A 17,653-nucleotide genomic window follows, 5' to 3' on the forward strand; every position below is an offset into this window, starting at 1 on the left:
CTTATTAAATTAGGTGCAGAAAGCCTGGTCTTCGTGCAAAAAAAGGCTTTTTCTTAAATCTAGGTACATGGTTGTCTGGATACAAGCTCAAGTAGGTAAGGAATGCGTGGAACGTGTTTCAGAATCACATGTAGAAACTCAACAAACGGGCGGTACATTGAACCACTCATCTCTTCTGAGAAGTAGCGGTGATTTCCCCTACACTCTGCTTATGTTTTTCTCTTTGTTCAGCAAGTATTTATTGAGCATCTAATATATGCCAGGTGCTGCCTTTCAGGCACTGGGGACTCAGTAATCAATAAAATAGAGTCTCTGCCTTCAAGAACCTTATAGTCCATTACAAGAAACCTAGAGTCTAGTCTACTCCTTTGAGGAAAACCATCCCGATCATTGCACGCTTATTTCTCATAATCCACCTGCATTATCCACAATTTCCACTGAGTAAACATTTTATTAAAAGTTTTAATTATTGGATAAAACGTGAATTTCCTCTTTCCAGCAGAAAGGGTGTTTTTTTTTTTTTTTGCCTTTCAATACCAGTATTGAAATAACTCTTAATAATGTTGAGGTTATGATGCATTGGACTTATTAACAAATTAATGGCTGCAGTTCACTTTCTTCACATCACCAGGACCATGTTGCATGCCGTGACTTTTTTTTCTTTTTAATGAAAAGTAATGTCAGAATGACCAGGAGAAGACATATGGTCTGCTCCCCAGCCCAGGCTGTTAGTTTGGTAAACCATATTGTCCAACTCACTAGCTATCCTGAGACAATAGAGGAAGAGGGAAGTGAAGTGGGGTCTCCCTGTGAAGAGGACCCAGTCGGCCAAATGGATCCTAGTGGGAAGCCTTCTGATGGTGGTTTAGAGTTACCCACTGGCGGTGGCAAGGAGCAGCCTCCCCACGAGGGGTCTGTGATGACACCAGCTCCCAAGTCGGAAGACAAAGATGCTGTTGAAATGCAAAAGCGCAGGAGGCTAGAGCAAGCTGGAATCAAGGTCATGCCGGCAGCACAGCGCTTTGCCAGGTTAGCTGTGCAGACCGAAGCCTGGCCTGGCTGGCTCTGTGCATGCCTGGGGTTTGGAATCTGTCTGGCTTGGAGTTTCCGTCTTGTTTCCCACTTCCCGCTTTTCCCTTTGCAGCTCTCTTCCCTACGGGAGCAAATAGAAGTAGCTGCTAGTCTTCACCTCAGGGCATGCCTCTGCCAAGAACTTGGTTGTTTTCAATAGAGGAGAGGAATGAGCTTCTCGCTGCTTGATGAGACCTTGTCCTAGTCTTGTGGTCAGTCACTTGTGGGGGCAGGATTTACCCAGCAATAACATCTTCTTTTTCAGTTGTTTGCGGCTTGTTAATTTTCACGCTACTCCTAAATGGCTCTTATCTTACTTTACACATCACTGGAAAATGGTTCCTTTGAAATGGGGAGCCATCTCTTTAGAAAGAGTAGTTGGCTTACAAAAATCTACTTCACTTGCTGTGTCCCAAGGGAGTAGTAAGATTGTGCTTATTTGACTCCCTTTCTGAAGCCTGTTGATTTCAAAAACAAAGAATAGAGTAATTCCTTCTCTTAATCGTAACAAAGGCACCAGTATACAGCCCTGATGACTTCATATTACATGTGTGATGGAAACCTTCAGCAGCCGAAGTCACAGAAAACGATAGTTCTACAGTTTTACGTAGTGTTTTGAGAAGCTGGTTAATTTTTCTCATATAGTAACCACAAAGATCCTAACAAATTATAATGAGACCAAAATCTAGCTGACAAATTAAAATCCATAACAATGTGACAACTGAAATTCCTTTGCCACTTGCTGTTCCATTTAATCAGAAGAGGTAGGTGACATACCCATTTTCAAGAAGAGTAAACTGAGGATCAGTGATAGTAAGTGACTTGCTGGTCTGAGAGCCAGTTACCGTTGACCTGGTGGCCAGACTCAGGTGTTCTGACTACAGTGCCACATCTGCCTCTCATACATTTAACAGAACATTTGCCATGTCTCTGTACAATTCTAATTGTAGTTAGTGCCACATGGTCTCGTTCTCAGACTGAAAGTTCCAGCATTGACTTACACAAATTTAATCCTAAGAGTAGCTTTGTATCGATAAAAAACCAAGGATATATGTCTTCCCTGTCTGTGGTATCCCACAGATAAGTATATCTGTCCTAAACATATATGGGCTTCTCGAAAACTCTACCATAAAATTGTGCTTGCATTGCAAGGAGCTCTCTGGGTTTCTGAAATCAGGAAAAGTAATGTCATAGAATCTTAAAAAACAAAATCAAATCCAGATATCCTATACATTTTGGAACAAAGACCTTGTCAGATACATATTTTTTTAACATTCGAGCATCTACTCATATCAGAAAACAAACTAGATGCTGAGAATACAAAAATGAAGAGTATCCCCTTACCATGTATCATTTTCTGACTTCCTGCTTCTGTCTTCAAATCTAGGGCCCAGTGGGAGTAGGAGTATAGGTAAGAGTATGAATTTACAAAAAAAAAAAAAATCTTGATATCCTTGACATACATTCCTTCATTTTTATCACACCTGTGATGTCTTTAAGCTAAAATTTACCAAAGATGCCATGATCTTTATTTTTTTCTATTTTATTATCATTGTCAAAAATTACTACTCTGCCTGGTTAAAACAAATCTCACTTTTAAAAATGGATTTTTCTATAATTACCAATCTAGTTGAATGTTATGTACATTGGCTACTCGGGTTTCTTCTTCCATAAATTGTCTCATATCCTTTGCCATTTTTTTTTTCATTTAAAAGAATTTCATGTTATTGTGGTAAGAAGACTTAGCATGAGATCTCCCCTCTGAACAAATCTAACTGTACAATATAGTTTTGTTAACTATAGGCACAATGTTATACACTAGTATCTTTAGAACTTATTCATTCTGCCTAATTGAAACTTTATGCCCATTGATTGGCAACTCCCCATTTCCCCCTCCCCCAGTCCCTGGCAACCACCATTTGACTCTTTGATACTATGTATTTGATTCTTAGATATTTCATGTAAGTGGAATCATGCAGTTTTTTTCCTTCTGTGACTAGCTTATTTCACTTAGCCTAATGTCCTCAAGGTTCATCCATATTCTCATATATTGCAGAATTCTCTCCTTTTTAAAGGCCGAATGATATTCCATTATATGTAAATAGCACATGTTTTTATCCATTCATCCATTAGTGGACATTTACATTGTTTCCACATCTTGACTATTGTGAATAGTGGGGCAATGAACATGGGAGTGCTGCTATCTCTTCAGGATCCTGATTTCAATTCTTTTGGATAAATAGCCAAAAGTGGGGCCACTGGATCTTGTAGTGGTTCTGTTATTTATTTATTTATTTATTTATTTAGAGAAAGAACATGCATGCAAGTGGGAGAGGGGCAGAGAGAGAGAGGGAGAGAGAGAATCCCAACTGGCCTCTGCACTGTCAGCATGGAGCCCGACGCAGGGCTTAAACTCACAAATCATAAGATAATTACCTGAGCCAAAATCAAGAGTCAGACACTTACCCAACTAAGCCACCCAGGCGCCCCAAGGTAGTTATATTTTTAATTTTTCAAGGAACCTCGATATCATTTTTAGAGTATCCAAAAGAGCCACAAGAGATGAGTGGGGAGCTACACTGAGCTAACTCAGGACACCCAGGAATCATGGTGATGTAGAGAAAAGAAGAGATTGGGCCACTTCCGTAACTGTGAGGTTTATTTTGTAATGAAATACTGACATCTTTTATGACGGTCCCCATTCTGTGCACAAACCTAGAATCATGGTTAGTTTACAAATGTAAGTCTGATGGATGAATATTACATTTATGTGCTAATTTTTGCTGCCAACCACGTTTCCTGTTATCTGGCTTAATTTTTTACATATTTTGTCCAAGTTAGCTCTGTTAAGCAAAAATTCACAGGTCCATTAATATCGCCACACCTCGGATCCTCTGACTTAACACCTAAAAGTGGGTTCGGGAAAATTATGCATATTCCCAGAGAATGTCCCCAACAACAGTGTGACACAGCTACTCCAGACACCCAGAATTCATTTGTCGGCAGACTGTCCAGCTGCTAGCTCTCTCATAAACGTTTTACACATACCATGGCACTAGCCTGGCCTGTCTGTGTCTCTGTCACTTACTTATTGCAGCCTTCGCCAGAGTTGAGAGCCATTATAAGTTTATCCACATTTGGAATCCTGCTTTTAATGTGGCAGAAAGTAGCTTAACTGGAATGAAGCACGTATCATGAAGATGAAAAGGCTTCTTGGCATCTGGAAAATAAGAATATAAAATATGTAAATATGCTGATGTCTCTTAAAACATTTAACCTCCGTCTCCTGTCTTTGCCAGCAGATGGATTCTGGCCACCACATCTTTGAACCCAGCAAGAGGCCCAGTATATGTCCTGTGGCCCCTTTTGTAGCCTGGAAAGTCTGCATTTGTAGAGATGGGTAATGATATAAAGTCATAGGTGAGGGACGGAGGCACACAGACAAAGAACAAGGCTTTAATTTTGTAGGCTGTTTTCTCGTTGTTGTTTTTTTTCCCCAAGTCTTGTCAAACGCCTCCTTGTATTACTTCTAATACAGTATATAAGAAGGAGCAAAAGTGCATGTTATTCCATTTTCACATGAGTTTAGAAGCCTAGAAATCCCAAGCTTCCTGTCAAAACATATATTAGGAGGTATCTTAGCATCGAGGGATAGAGTAGGACTTCTTAACAAATGTGTGGAGTTTAATATTTCTTAGAGTCACCATTGAAGTAAAAAGTATATAGACTATTTTTTCTACTGTTTTAGTTTATGATTAAGTGAGCTTAATTACCCCCAAATCTGAGACTCTGCCAAAAATAGCCAAGATTTCTGTTTTTAAGAGGATAAAATAGGAACCAAGATTCACTTCCCCTGAATTAAAATGCCATGGAGATTTGAGTTCTCTTACTTGGTGTTTCCCATTGGAGAAGTAAACTTCTTTTATTTTTTTGAACTGAATTATAGGTTTCACGTGATCCTGCTTCTTTTCTAATTGTTTTCATATGTTTCAGCACTCAGTCTTTTCTGCTGGTCTGTGGATCTTCTCGACCACATAGTAATTAATTACAGAGGGGGGGGAAAGCCTCCAAGGAACAATAGACATTTTCAAAAACTTTAGAGGAAGGGTGGGTGCAGCTGAGTGCCAGACACGTAGTCCTCTACACCCTGCCCCCCGGACACCTGTGTCACTGATTGTTGCTGAACCGATCCTTGGGGATCGGGGACCAGATACACACAGAGCTCTCGTGAGCCTCCGTGACTCTGGATGCGGCAGCACTGTTTGGGCACCGGCTGAGCGGGGAGGTTTCTGGTGTTGCCCCTGGCATTCTCAGGAGACCTAACAGGCACTTCTGGAGAGCCCAGTTTCTTTCAATAGGAGACAAACTGGCTGCCAGTCTGAGCTGGTTGCTTGAGTGTTACCAAGTGAAAAGGGGTGAAAGAGAATGCCAGTTCTTCCTAATTTGAAATCATTATCTCGTTCACTTGGAAATATAGAACTTCGAGAAAACAGCCTTTTCTTTCCCCTCACCTGCTTCGTTCAAGCCCATATTCTCTCCTACAGAGATAGCCTTCCTTGTTCCAGAGGAGGCTGGACAGGGTTGCCAGGTTGGAGGCAGGGCTTGGCATTCCTTGTGTCGCACTGCACTGTATTCCTTCTCAGCGAAGCGGCGAGCTGTGCCCACAGAGTAGCCCTTCTTCCCAAAGTGACTCATCTATGAATGACTTGGAAAAAATAAAAACGTCAGATCTCCCCCATGAATATCGAGCCAGGTAGCCCGAGTCTGCCCCTTAAATTTGCTCTATTTATCTAAATTCAGATGACTGGGGCTGGAAGCCTCAGTATTCTCCTCTGCAAAGTAGGCATTGGTAACTCCTGTCTTCCAGGTCTGTCATGTGTATCTGGAGTAGACTAGCTGCTCAGAGAGTTATAATTATTGAGAACTGAAGGAGAACATACTGAACCTTTCCAGTAGACTGCCCTTAAGGTCCTTCAAGGGAAAAAGAAAAGCACGTTATAAAAGGTTATTTAAAAATTTTAGTGACTAGACACCTATGAACACAATCCTACGTATCTGCCTTATACATATTATTTATTACCACATGACCAGCCTCACTAGTCCAGATTTTGTGTCATTATTTTTTTTCCTCTTTCTCTGAGTCTTCCTTGAAATTCTGAATTTACAGGATTCACGCACGTAGCAGAAAATCATTCATTATGACCGTTTTTTTCAAGTGGGCAGGGAGTGGCTTTCAGTGGCCAATGATACAGAAAGCTTTCTTCACCCTCTTTTTTTTTTTTTAAGTCCACACATCTAAATTGAGATCATTTGAAACAAGTCTTGTCACACTGGGCATGTAGCCTAAAAAGAAACACCCCAGGGAGTTTGCGGCCTGGCTTGGGCTCATGTGATGCCGAGAACACCAGATTCTCCCTGCTCACTTGGCATCACAAATTGGCATGGTCATTTGCATAAATGCGTATGTTTTATTCTATAGAATTCTGCCTGAGTTGGGGGAGATTGTAACCCATGACCACCGCTGCTCAAAAACTGAATAGAGTGCTGCTTTTGGACTTAAGAGGTTCAACTAGGGGCCTGCTCCCCTCTAACTTGGAGTCAGATCAGCTGAAATGAGATAATGAATGTGAAAGTGCTTTGTAAACTGTAAAGTGCTGTGCAAGCATTGTAAGGTATGATTAGTTAGCATTCTGCTACCAGTAATCCCAGAAGAACATAGGGGTCTATGACCAGCAGTGCAAATCACAACCCCAATCTAAGCACAGCACACAGGATCCCTTGATTTGGTAACCAAAATACTGCTCTTTCTCCTACTTCGTAGTCATGGTAGTGCCTTTTTTTTTTTTTTTTTTTAATATGATGTTCTGTTTTCAGTACTGTTCATGGCCTGGTCCTTTGCGAAACACATGGTACAGTGGTTACAAACAGAACCTCAGAGCCAGACTGCCTGAGTTTAAATTTTAATTTCACCACTGGCACGTTGACGTTGGGCAAATTTGTTAACCTGAAACCTAGTTTCCACTCTCTTAAAATGAGGGATGCTAATAACACCACGATTGCAGGGTTAGTATATTGGGTTTAAATGAATTAACACTTAGAAGGAATTCTAGCCCATATTGGGTGCTCAATAATTGTTAGCCACTGTATTTATCATCAATATTGTGCTATTTATTTATTTATTTATTTGAGAGGTGGGGAGGGGCAGAGGGGGAGAGAGAGACCATTTTAAGCAGGTTCCAGCTCAGTGCAGAGCCTGACATGGGGCTCAATCCCATGACCTTGGGATCATGACCTAAGCCAAAATCAAGAGCTAGATGCTCAACCAACTGAGCCACCCAAGCACCCGTGTGCTTTTTAAATAGTGCATTTTTGGAGAGATTAATTCAATGGCCTATGATTTCCATTGGCTATTCTTTATGGCCATAGTCAACCAACATCAGTTGGTTCTTGCCAGATACATTGGCTAAGGAGGCAGGAAAGCACCATTCAGTATTGGCCAGGCAGAACACTGAGGGGTTAGGTGTGCACTTCAAAGGCAGGATTTCATGTTTTAAGAAATAAATTTATTCAGGGAGCAAAGCACCACCAACCACTTCCAAATTCTGTGTGTTAAATTTTTATTGAGAACAATGTCAGCAGTGAGAAGAAGGAATCTTCTGGACATAATTGGTGATTAGTGATTTGATTTTGCAAAAGTCAGATGGAGTGAGGGCCTACTGTAGTCTTAAGATGATGCCCCTGCAGGAGCAGTATGGGGCCTAGCAGCTAACATGGGCTACCAGATCGACCAGGGAACACAATTTCATTGTTCGCTCTACACCTAGTTAGGCTAGTTCAATTCCTTCTTCATTTCTGAGATGAGTTGTCCTTTGAGGATGAAGAATTTACTTTTAATCCTCTCTTAGAAATTGGATACAAAGTAGGTGAGCTTTCTTTAGATATCAAGATACTTTATGAAATGGGAAGAAGAAAATAAATGACAAAAAATGTTTTAACGTTTTATTACTTACAATAATAATTACTTAGAAGCAAGGCTGATCTTCTGAGTAGGGGGAGAGGAGTTTGTGTGAATACCAGATGTCCACATTTGACCCTATTCCTATCCCACATGCCTCCAACAAAAACTAAAACTAAAACTAAACTAAACTAAGTGAAAAGTCCTGATATTCCACCATTAAATTGCATTCAGGGGTTTAAAACTTGGGGCCTTCAACATCTCTTTGAAAATGGAAATGGTGCAAAGTAGTAATTTTTTAGCCATTTTGGCAAAATGTTTTACGACAATTTACTTGACATTTAGCATACGATGAAGAAAAGCTGAGAGGTGGACAGTCACTGGGGTAGAAGATAGAAGACAGAGCTGCTCACGGGAGGGTTCAGGGCAAAACAAGCACTTATGCCTTGGGTCTATCCTGTGAATGGCCATAAACTATTCCAGATGTTTCAGGTTAGCTCAGCTCTGCAGAAAGACCTTCCTCACACTTTGCAATCGGGCACATATACTAGGTTTGCTGTTCCCCCAGCTGCATACATTAGCTTTCCCCCAGCTCAGTTTCTTGGTGCCTCAAATTTTTGCCCTATCACTCAAAAACAGATTGAGTACCTGTTGGGTGTGTTGCTCATGTGCTAAAGGAAAACAAAACAAAACAAAACAAAACAGCTAAAAGCTTTCATTCTTCCCGGTTTTATGAAAAGAGTTTGGAGGGTCACGCTCAGAGCCATTTAGGGTCCTGCATTGCTGATGCTGATGGGGCCCTGTCAATTACATGAATTTTTAGTCTTGCTAGTAGCTGGCTAAATTCAAGGTTTTAAAACCCACCCTAACTATGCTACAACTCTGGACTAAAATAGTAAACAGATGTCACCTGCACTAATGATGTTGAGAAGACCTTTCACTAACAACACAGCTGTGTGTCTGGAGATGGGGATTTAAAAAAAAAAAAAATTCGGTCTGATCACGTGTAGAGTTCTATTTAATTTTGCTCTGGCAGCCACAAGCAATTAAGTAATGAGAAAGAAGCCGTTCACGACATTATCCTTCGCAAAGAAAACCCTTTCCTGACCCACGAATGTGGCAAAGATCCGCAGTCAGAAGATGAAGTTGTGTGTCGACGGCCTGATCTTGAGAAAGACGATTTTGCTGCAAGGAGAGTGAGGATGAACCAGACAAAGCCACCGGTGCCATTGAACCAGCTCCTCTATGGGCCTTACCGAAAAAAAGAGGCAGAGAAATCAGATAGCAGCAAACAACTCTCAAAGGGAATTTCAGAAAAGAAAAGTCTAGAATATAAAAGGTGTGCACTGTGTGTGTGTGTGTGTGTGTGTGTGTGTGTGAGAGAGAGAGAGAGAGAGAGAGAGAGAGAGAGAGAGAGAGAAGGGAGTGGGGAGAGAGAGAGAGAGAGATGGAGCATAATTAAGTGAAGGTGACTTGTGCCATAGCCCCCCATTCCTTTCTTTCCTGCCTCGATGACAAGGAATTGGTAATGGTTGATTTTAAAGTGGAACTCCAAAGATCCAATCTCCCTAAAAGCAGTGGCAGAAAGTAGAATGGCCATGTCCAAACTAGAGCTGAATTTACCAAATAAACTTTGAGTTCCAGTGGACACATCACCACATATGATTGGTATTATTGGCACAAGCAGACATGTGCCATTGGCTCTCAGTGACAGCCACCTCTCACGGCTGCTCCAGTCTATTAACAGGAAGCTGAAAACACTGTTATTCCTTGTCTGTAGGCTCTTCTCTCTGATTAGCTCCTTTTAGATATTGAAAGGGGGAAAATGAGGCTTGCTCTTTCTGCGTCCCAGTGAGATCACTTAGGCATTTAATAATGGAGATTTCTTATTACAAAAAAAACCCTTCTCAAATGTAATATACTTCCATTTGTTCTATTATGGAAATTGTTTTTAAGTGAGTTTTCTTCTCTCAACTTTTCCCCCATCCTCTTAATTCGGGAAAGGAAAATTGTAGCGAAATGGGTTTTGGCTGGTGATTTTCATCCTTGGAGGGATATGATTTTATTTAAGGTGTCACCTTGCTAAATTTCATCCCACAGAGTTGATCATTCTTATATTTTTTCCTTATATCAAAATCAGAGATTTGCATCGTCGAATTGCCATCCTTTGGCCTATCATTTAAGAGGTTTGTAAATTCTGTTGAACGAAGAATATAAACATCTTAACTGTGTTTTACACGATTCAAATGGTTCTTTGGACAGAGTCACTAAGCTCAGTGGAGTTGTTAGTGTTGTCGTTGTTATTGTTGCCACTGCTGTTATTCTGGGAGGTACCAGATACAAAGTGCATGGAAGATCCTCAGATGTAGAACAGGGTTTAGAGCACAGAGGCCCTGGCATGGTTTTTTTAGGACACATTATAGCTTCAGGAGTCTCTGGCCCTGTGCCGTTCCTGTTGGCATGCCTTGTAACAAACCATTCTAGGAGGGCCTTGTGGGAGGGATCAGTTGTTGCACATGAAAAAAGGACTTCTAGACAACGGGCTGGCACCAAGGCACATTGATGGTGATCAGCAACTTGAGTTAGGAAAAGGAATAGCTTTTGTATCTCCTTTTTTTCCTTTCTCCTGCATGCAATTTTAATTCCTGCTATTTCCAGCCTCATTTGTCTGTTGTCACCTGACTCTGTGTTTGGGGACACAGCTCTGAGTCTGGGATGGCCCATGACCTCTTGTGAGAGCATCAAAGAACGGATGAAAGAAGATAAGGCCCCTCGTGGCTCTCGGCTCTGCCCTTCCTTCATTCCCTTTCCCAAACTAAAAGTAAACATCCTACTTGCAGAGGCTTTGCAAATACACTGTGTCATCCAGGTAACAAGAGACTACCTCACAGTTTTCTCGCTTGGATGATATATTTTTTTAAAAAAATAAATAGTCCTATTTATGTAGGTTTTTGAGATTTTCTATCTCAAGAGGCATATTTAATTGGAAATTGATCTTTAATGCCATAGAATGTTAATGCACGGGGATGTCACAGCTTCTTTGATGTAGATTACAGCATTGTCGGCATTAGCCACCTGACATCCACTTCTTAGGAGAACAATTGAAAATATCAGTGTTAACATCAATAAAGATGACTTATTAGCACAAGAGACAAATGGGTATTGGCTCTGTAGGTCCAGATAAATGGGATACACTGTTTATTCTTCAGGTTTACATCACCCAAATCCAACCGGTGCTATCGGGGACCAGAGGCTGAGTTTGAACATAAAAACTTTCTGTTCTGAATTGACTTCAATGTACTTTCTGGCAGTTGTGTGTTTACGGTTGAGATGTTTAACATGTGAATGACGTTCCAGCTATCTCCGAACTAATCCTAGCATTTGGATCATGCAGAGCTCGTTACTAACATTTTACTGGTGCTGTAAAAGACATTCCAAAAGGGCTCAGGGATTCAATCAGAAAACTTGAATTCATTATAGTAACTTGAATAGTGTGGGAATTGGGCATCATTACTCTCAAACCGAAATCTCATTACCATTCTTAATAGTCTTTCAGCAAGCCCTGGCTTCTCTTCCTAAACTAAACTTGAGACTGTCATCGGGTGGAAAAACTTCATCTCATTAGAGTGTCAGGAGGGCAGTATAGGCAAAGGGAATCAAGACTCCAATTGATTCCATATTTTTTGAGAAAGGGAAAGTTGCTTCCATCATTTCCTTCTGTCCTTAGCCTCTGAAGTTCCTTGCTTGACATTGCTCTTTGTCTGTTCCCCTTCCTTGAACCTGTTTTTTCCAATGATATGGGGGTCCGGATAAAATTGACAGAAACCAGGGCCAAATAGAAGAAACGAAGTCAATAGTGACCTGTGTTACTCGGACTCAGGAGAGCGAACCTGCAGAAGGAGTGAAGAGGGTGCCAGATCTTTACAAGGATGACCTGGCTCAGCGGAGAATTCAGGGCCACCTTGCCCCTCACCGAGAGGCTCCAAGATTTGTCACAGTCTCCAATATAACAGAGGCTGACTTGGAGACGTGGGAGAGACTGAAAGTGTCAGGAAAGACAAGGTGTGTCATTTTTTCCCCTGGTTTTCCCCTGGCAGTAGTATTATTGAACTTTGAAGGAATCAAATGCTTATCCTTCTATCATTTTATATTCTCAGGGCTAGAAAAACAAAAGCTCTCAAAACACAGTATATTCTGCGTGAGTTGAAAGTTATTAATACTAAAATTTACGAGCCACTGGATGGAAAACATCCTCTTTAATCGAACCAGCTACTGTGAATGGTTATGTGGATAGGCTTGTTTACTGTAAGCAATTTAGACTTGAGTTTTAGCTAATGTTAGTTATTTCATTGTACCTAAGATTTTTTTTTTAATTTTAAAAATATTTTATTTATTTTTGAGAGAGAGGGAGACAGAGCGCGAGCGGGGAGGGGCAGAGAGAGAGGGAGACACAGAATCTGAAGCAGGCTCCAGGCTCTGAGCTGTCAGCACAGAGCCTGACATGGGGCTTAAACTCACGAACTGCGAGACCATGACCTGAGCCGAAGTCAGATGCTTAACAGACTGAGCCACCCAGGTACCCCCATCGTATCTCTGATTTTCTCATGCCATCATTTATGATGTTGGAAGTGATATTTTGAAAGCCGTAGAAACTTCAAGCACTATTACCTAGGCAAGACAATGATCATTTCTTCATTTGACTGATTAGTGGAAAATCAATTCTGCTGTAGCCATAGAAGTGTTTTTCATAAATCTAGTATTTAAGAAAAAGAGCTCTTACTCATTTGTACTTGCCTTAGAAATCTTTGGAACTCATTTCTGGTTCTGACTAGGGATGGAGATGTTGAGCACATCTGTGCCCCTGAGCCTTCACCAGAAATTAAAGCAGAAACTGCCATTCGTGATGACTTTGCCAGCCGCAGAGCAAGGGCCTATGAGAAAGCTTCCAGCCCCAGGCAAAAGTTTGTGCACTTTGGACCCGTGACAGAGATAGATCAGCAGAAGTGGAAGCGACTCAGCATCGGCAAGGCTGGGCCTAGGGAGGATGTAGAAGAAGTCATGGGTCACGGCAGCAAGATTGAAATGAACTCTGTCACCCCAGCCTCAGCGGCCACGTCCGGTTTACAAAAAGACCGAACGCTTAATCCACAAAATGACTGCAGGTATTTCTCGCCATCCATGTGCAAGATCTGCATGGGAATCACTGCTGCTTTTAAAGAGCCTGCTGAAGCACATTAAAGAAGCCTCCGGAGATCACGTAGTTTTAACAGGCTCTTTTGCTGGTTGGCAGAGAAGTAACGTTAGCGGGTCGCCCTAGGGAGGCGCATGTATGTGAACGTTAATGGCAGGCGTCCATTTTGATTCTGTTGTCACCAGAATCACTGCCTGGGAATGCCAGTAATCTTGGCGAATGACCCTTTTTCCCTCGGCTGCATTAAGCACTATTTTATTAGTTGGAAATATTGAATGAACTAGATGGAATGTTTTAATGATATCCCTAGTGTTTCTTCTAAAGATCTATGGATAAAAATCAGGTTTATCTAAAACCTCCCTGTTTCTTATCCCATGCAGGGAGGAAAAAATAGTTATTAATATCGTTAAGTCCAAATCTGGACAAAGAAGGAGACAAAAAGAAAGTAAAGGTCTCTTCCCTCCGCTACTTAAAAAAAAAAAAAACAAAAACAAAAACTATAATAAATCGTGAATGGAAAAAGACTTCTCTCTTGGGGTTTCTATGAGTGAAGAATTTCCTTGGCTGAATCACCATCCACATTTGTGAGGGATCACCTGGGTAAAGCCCTCATAGGCCCGCCACCAGTTCTCATCCTCACTGGAGGCCTTCCAGCTTTGAATTACCAAGCCCTCTTTTGGGGGTTCAAGTTCAGGGGGCTGGTGTCCCTTCCAGGAAGCAGGTATAGCGGGTTTTTAGGACTCTGGATTCTCTTGGGAACCTCCATTCCACCTGCATGGTGGGAGCGAAGTAAGGCTATCCGTGGCAGCAGGAAATGCTCAAGATACCTTCCTCGTGTCTTGGCCTTGCAATCCAAAGGAAACAGTGAAGGGTCCATGACATACAGAGGGGTATCTTTGGCCCAGTAGTGTAGCCGACACCATGGAGGATAGCAGACTGTAGATATACATAACCCTAGTAGACCAGAAATACATAGTTGGTATTTCAGAGGCTGATAGGGACCTGGGGTGGAGGAGGTGGGGATGAGACATTAGTAAGAAATGCATTGTTGAGTCCTTGACTGCTGAGGGACCCATCGTCCAGGGTCATGCCAGCCTTTTTTTGACCTATCCCAGGCCCTCGCTGGGGTTCACATTCCATTATCTCCATCTGAGTATGTCATCCTTACTAACCAGCTTCCGGAATGAGAGCAATGAACTCTCTTAATCTCTCAGTCTCAACAACTTTCGTTGTGTCCTTTCTTAATTCTTTTTCCTCTTCTCTCTTGCCGCCACTGTTACTTGATTATCAACAGAATAGTGGATTCTGGTGTAGATGACCATTGCAAAAGGGTCTCGCGGCTGGCTCCTGTGCTGGAGACCCAGGAGGAGCATGCCTGCAGTTTGGGCGAGCGCCCAAGAACAGAGGAAGGTGAGGAGGACTTTCTCTCCCTTCCCAGGAGGTGAAGGATGACAGGTGGGGGTCAAGGCCTCTGGTGTGAATTCTTCCCTAGCAGTAAAGCCGTCCTCTCTGGCTTTAGTTACATGCAAACAGCTGCCGCAGGATGGCAAAGAGGAGAAAGAAGGAGCCACTCAAAGGGATTCTGAGACGCTGCCAAGGGCTGAAAGATCAGAGGAGAGCGGCCAGCCACTGTGAGCGCTTGCCTGCATTCCAGGGTGTGCTGCCTCTGCTGTGTGTGGCTGTTGTGTTCTCAGAAAACAGCTTAGAGCCACAGTATGCACTTGATGACTGATGTGGCGTGGAGTTAAGTCTCTTAAAAGAATGCACCCATCCCAGGGTCAGAGTCCTGCTTTCAGTGCCCTCTCCGGGTAGAGACTTGAGCCTTTGCATGTGGTTGGGTGCTGGCCAAATTTCATTCTCAGGAATCGTGAAAATCGGAAAGGGAAACCCATTCCTGTGTAAGTACCAGTTGCATGATGGAGGTCCACGGTATTAATACTCAGTTGCTATGTGTGCTGCTGCCTCCATGGACATTGGCTTCTTCTGTTTTGGGTTAATGCCAGTGAGGAATGCTACTGAAAACATCTTTAGCAATAAGTGGCCTTTGACTGGCTGGCCTGAATGTTGCCCTAGTTCTTGTCCCCCAGCCGCTGAATGCAAGGCTTCAGGGACAGAAGAGAGCTCGGAGAAGATGACAGCTCCTGCCTGGAGTGGCAGGGGACTGAAAGGCCAAGGAAAGTTGTATGATTCACAAAAAGATGACATGATGGTCAGGAGAACCGGGACATCTCTTAGACGCACTGGATCCAACGCAAACCAGTTCCTCCCAGTTCCATTTGCAAAGCAACAGGATGTGGAGGAATCTGCCAAAGGTCCGCCAATGAAAGATAAGAGGTCAGAAGACTATCCTGAGCCTTTGTGATTTGTTTCTCTAGTCTGAGCCTTCATGGATGCTTTGAGTATGTTATTAACACATTATGGTACTTACCCACTATTGCTTGCAGAAATGGCCCAGGCTGCCAAGACTTTTTTTTTCTTCCTTTTTTTGCATATAAGCAGGTATGGAAAAAATATCCAGTTGCAAGTTTTCCTGTTCAACATTTTTTCTGACTCTCATCTCGTGGGCAACCTAAATGGGTAACTCTTTTATTTCTTATTAGTGCATGTAGGAGCCCTCAGGTAAACGAATTGACCTTCTTTCTGACCTACTTAATTTCATTTTGATTCCTGTGGGGGTCTTCAGGTCCAAAGAAGATGTATACCACTTAGCAGTTTGTAATTTAATTTAATTTCAACATTAGCAAACACTCAGTGCTTTCTAGAGGTAAGATTTCTTCTATTCCATGCCACGACTTGATTTAAAAGGAAGAGTAAAGAAATAATCTGGGGTTTATGGTGAAAGGCCTATTCATCGAAGCCTCTGTTGCTATTTAGTAAGAGTGATACCTTTTTCTTAAAAGTGTGGTCTGCCAGACCTGTGTAGGGTAAAGGAGTGAGGAGTGTTTTGCATAATTATATGATCCACTATAGGGACGCCTGGATGGCTCCGTTAATTGTCCGACTCGGTTTTGACTCAGGTCATGATCTCACCGTTTCATGAGTTCGAGCCCTGCATTGAGCTCTGTGCTGGCAGCATGGAACTTGCTTGGGATTCTCTCTCTCTGCCCCTCCCCTACTTGCATTGTCTCTGTCTCTCTCAAGTAAACATATAAACTTAAAAAAAAAAAAAGATCCACTATAAAACAGGAATGATGGAGTTCTGCTTCACGAAGGACCTTGAAGGGAGCGCGGCAGAAGGTAGGATGGGGAGCAGGGAAAATCTCAAGTAACATCCACATTTTTAAGTTAATATCCTAGCTATCTTTATAACCTGGATCTAACCTCTGCTTTACATTCCTCTGAATCATACTAGTACTAGAGGAGAGCCTTCTTGAAACATTGGCTTCAGGAAGCAAGGGTAATATTCGTAATATTTGTGGCCCTGTCAAAGTGTGTCTGTTCCCTCCAGCTTGCCTTCTTCTGGCAATTCACAGGTAGGGTGACGTAGAAGGAAGCGAGTGCGTGGATCACACGCAGATCCCGGCTGGTCAAGGCCAGTCAGGGCTGGTTAGTGACGGAGGGACTGACTGGGCTGCCCGGTCCACCGCACTCACTCACTTTCCAGACGCCCTGACACAGTGCAGCCAGGGATTATGGGCACTGCTGTAAAGCCAGTTAAAGCGAAAGGGAGGAAGGATGCAAAGCCCGTGGCCGCCTACTAGACACTTTCCAGGTGTTTTCCCATTTATTTAGTCCTCACACAGCCTTTGGGAGGAAGAATTTTCATCTGTATCTTGCAGTTAGGAAACCGAGGTCCACATCCGCACAGCTGTAAGTACAGTTCCAACATTCAAACCCAGCTCTGCCTGAGCTGAGCGGAAAGCCAGTGCCCCTCCTCCCCCCACCGCCCAGCGCATGGAGGAAGCTGTGAAAGCCTGATGAATTGCCTGTCACTTTTATCTGCCCCCCTATTTGTGATTCAGAGAAAGTCCTCTTTCTATTCAAACGAGAATGAATGGCTAGTTTGAGCAGAAGGAGATATGGTCAGATTAACTGTGTGACACAGTTGTGTGACTGAGTAAGCATTCGCTTTGGGAACTCATGTTTCTTTTCCACAAGTATTTATTGAGTAATCACTATGTGTAAAACACTGGTCTGGGTGCTAGGGGATAATTTTAAATGGGCAGGAAACCCGTTCTTCCCTCGCACTTCAAATGAAGCATATGCCGATTCACAATAAGGAAGTTTATAACTAGCCAATTATTGATCCTGAAATGCTTTGTTAGTGCTGAAAGTTACATACATGCAATCAATAGATGCATAGAATATTCTCTTTATCTTTCTGAATATCCCTACCCTCACAATTAAAGTTTATTCGTTGCCTTTTTCTTTCTTTCTTTCTTTTTTTTCTTTTTGGTGGGATGCTTATACCAACTGATTTGTCTAGCCAATTATGT

The 17,653-nt window shown here is 42.4% G+C and overlaps 1 protein-coding gene across 13 annotated transcripts in view; it reads left to right on the forward strand.

The window, feature by feature from the left end:
- The window catches only part of LIMCH1 (LIM and calponin homology domains 1), a 327,502-nt gene that overhangs the window by 242,917 nt on the left and 66,932 nt on the right, over positions 1-17,653 (forward strand). Inside the window, exons 9-15 of one of the 13 annotated variants that reach the window (XM_060655154.3) lie at positions 763-1,029; positions 9,063-9,365; positions 11,849-12,088; positions 12,859-13,188; positions 14,512-14,627; positions 14,737-14,848; positions 15,291-15,551. The exons of the other annotated variants lie outside the window; for them this stretch is intronic. Coding sequence (XP_060511137.3) covers positions 763-1,029; positions 9,063-9,365; positions 11,849-12,088; positions 12,859-13,188; positions 14,512-14,627; positions 14,737-14,848; positions 15,291-15,551 — 1,629 coding nt within the window. The remainder of the gene's footprint in view (positions 1-762; positions 1,030-9,062; positions 9,366-11,848; positions 12,089-12,858; positions 13,189-14,511; positions 14,628-14,736; positions 14,849-15,290; positions 15,552-17,653) is intronic. 13 annotated transcript variants of the gene reach the window in all.

Source organism: Panthera onca, chromosome B1 (genome assembly GCF_046562875.1).
Source record: "Panthera onca isolate mPanOnc1 chromosome B1, mPanOnc1 haplotype 2, whole genome shotgun sequence".
NCBI classification, from domain to species: Eukaryota; Metazoa; Chordata; class Mammalia; order Carnivora; family Felidae; genus Panthera; species Panthera onca.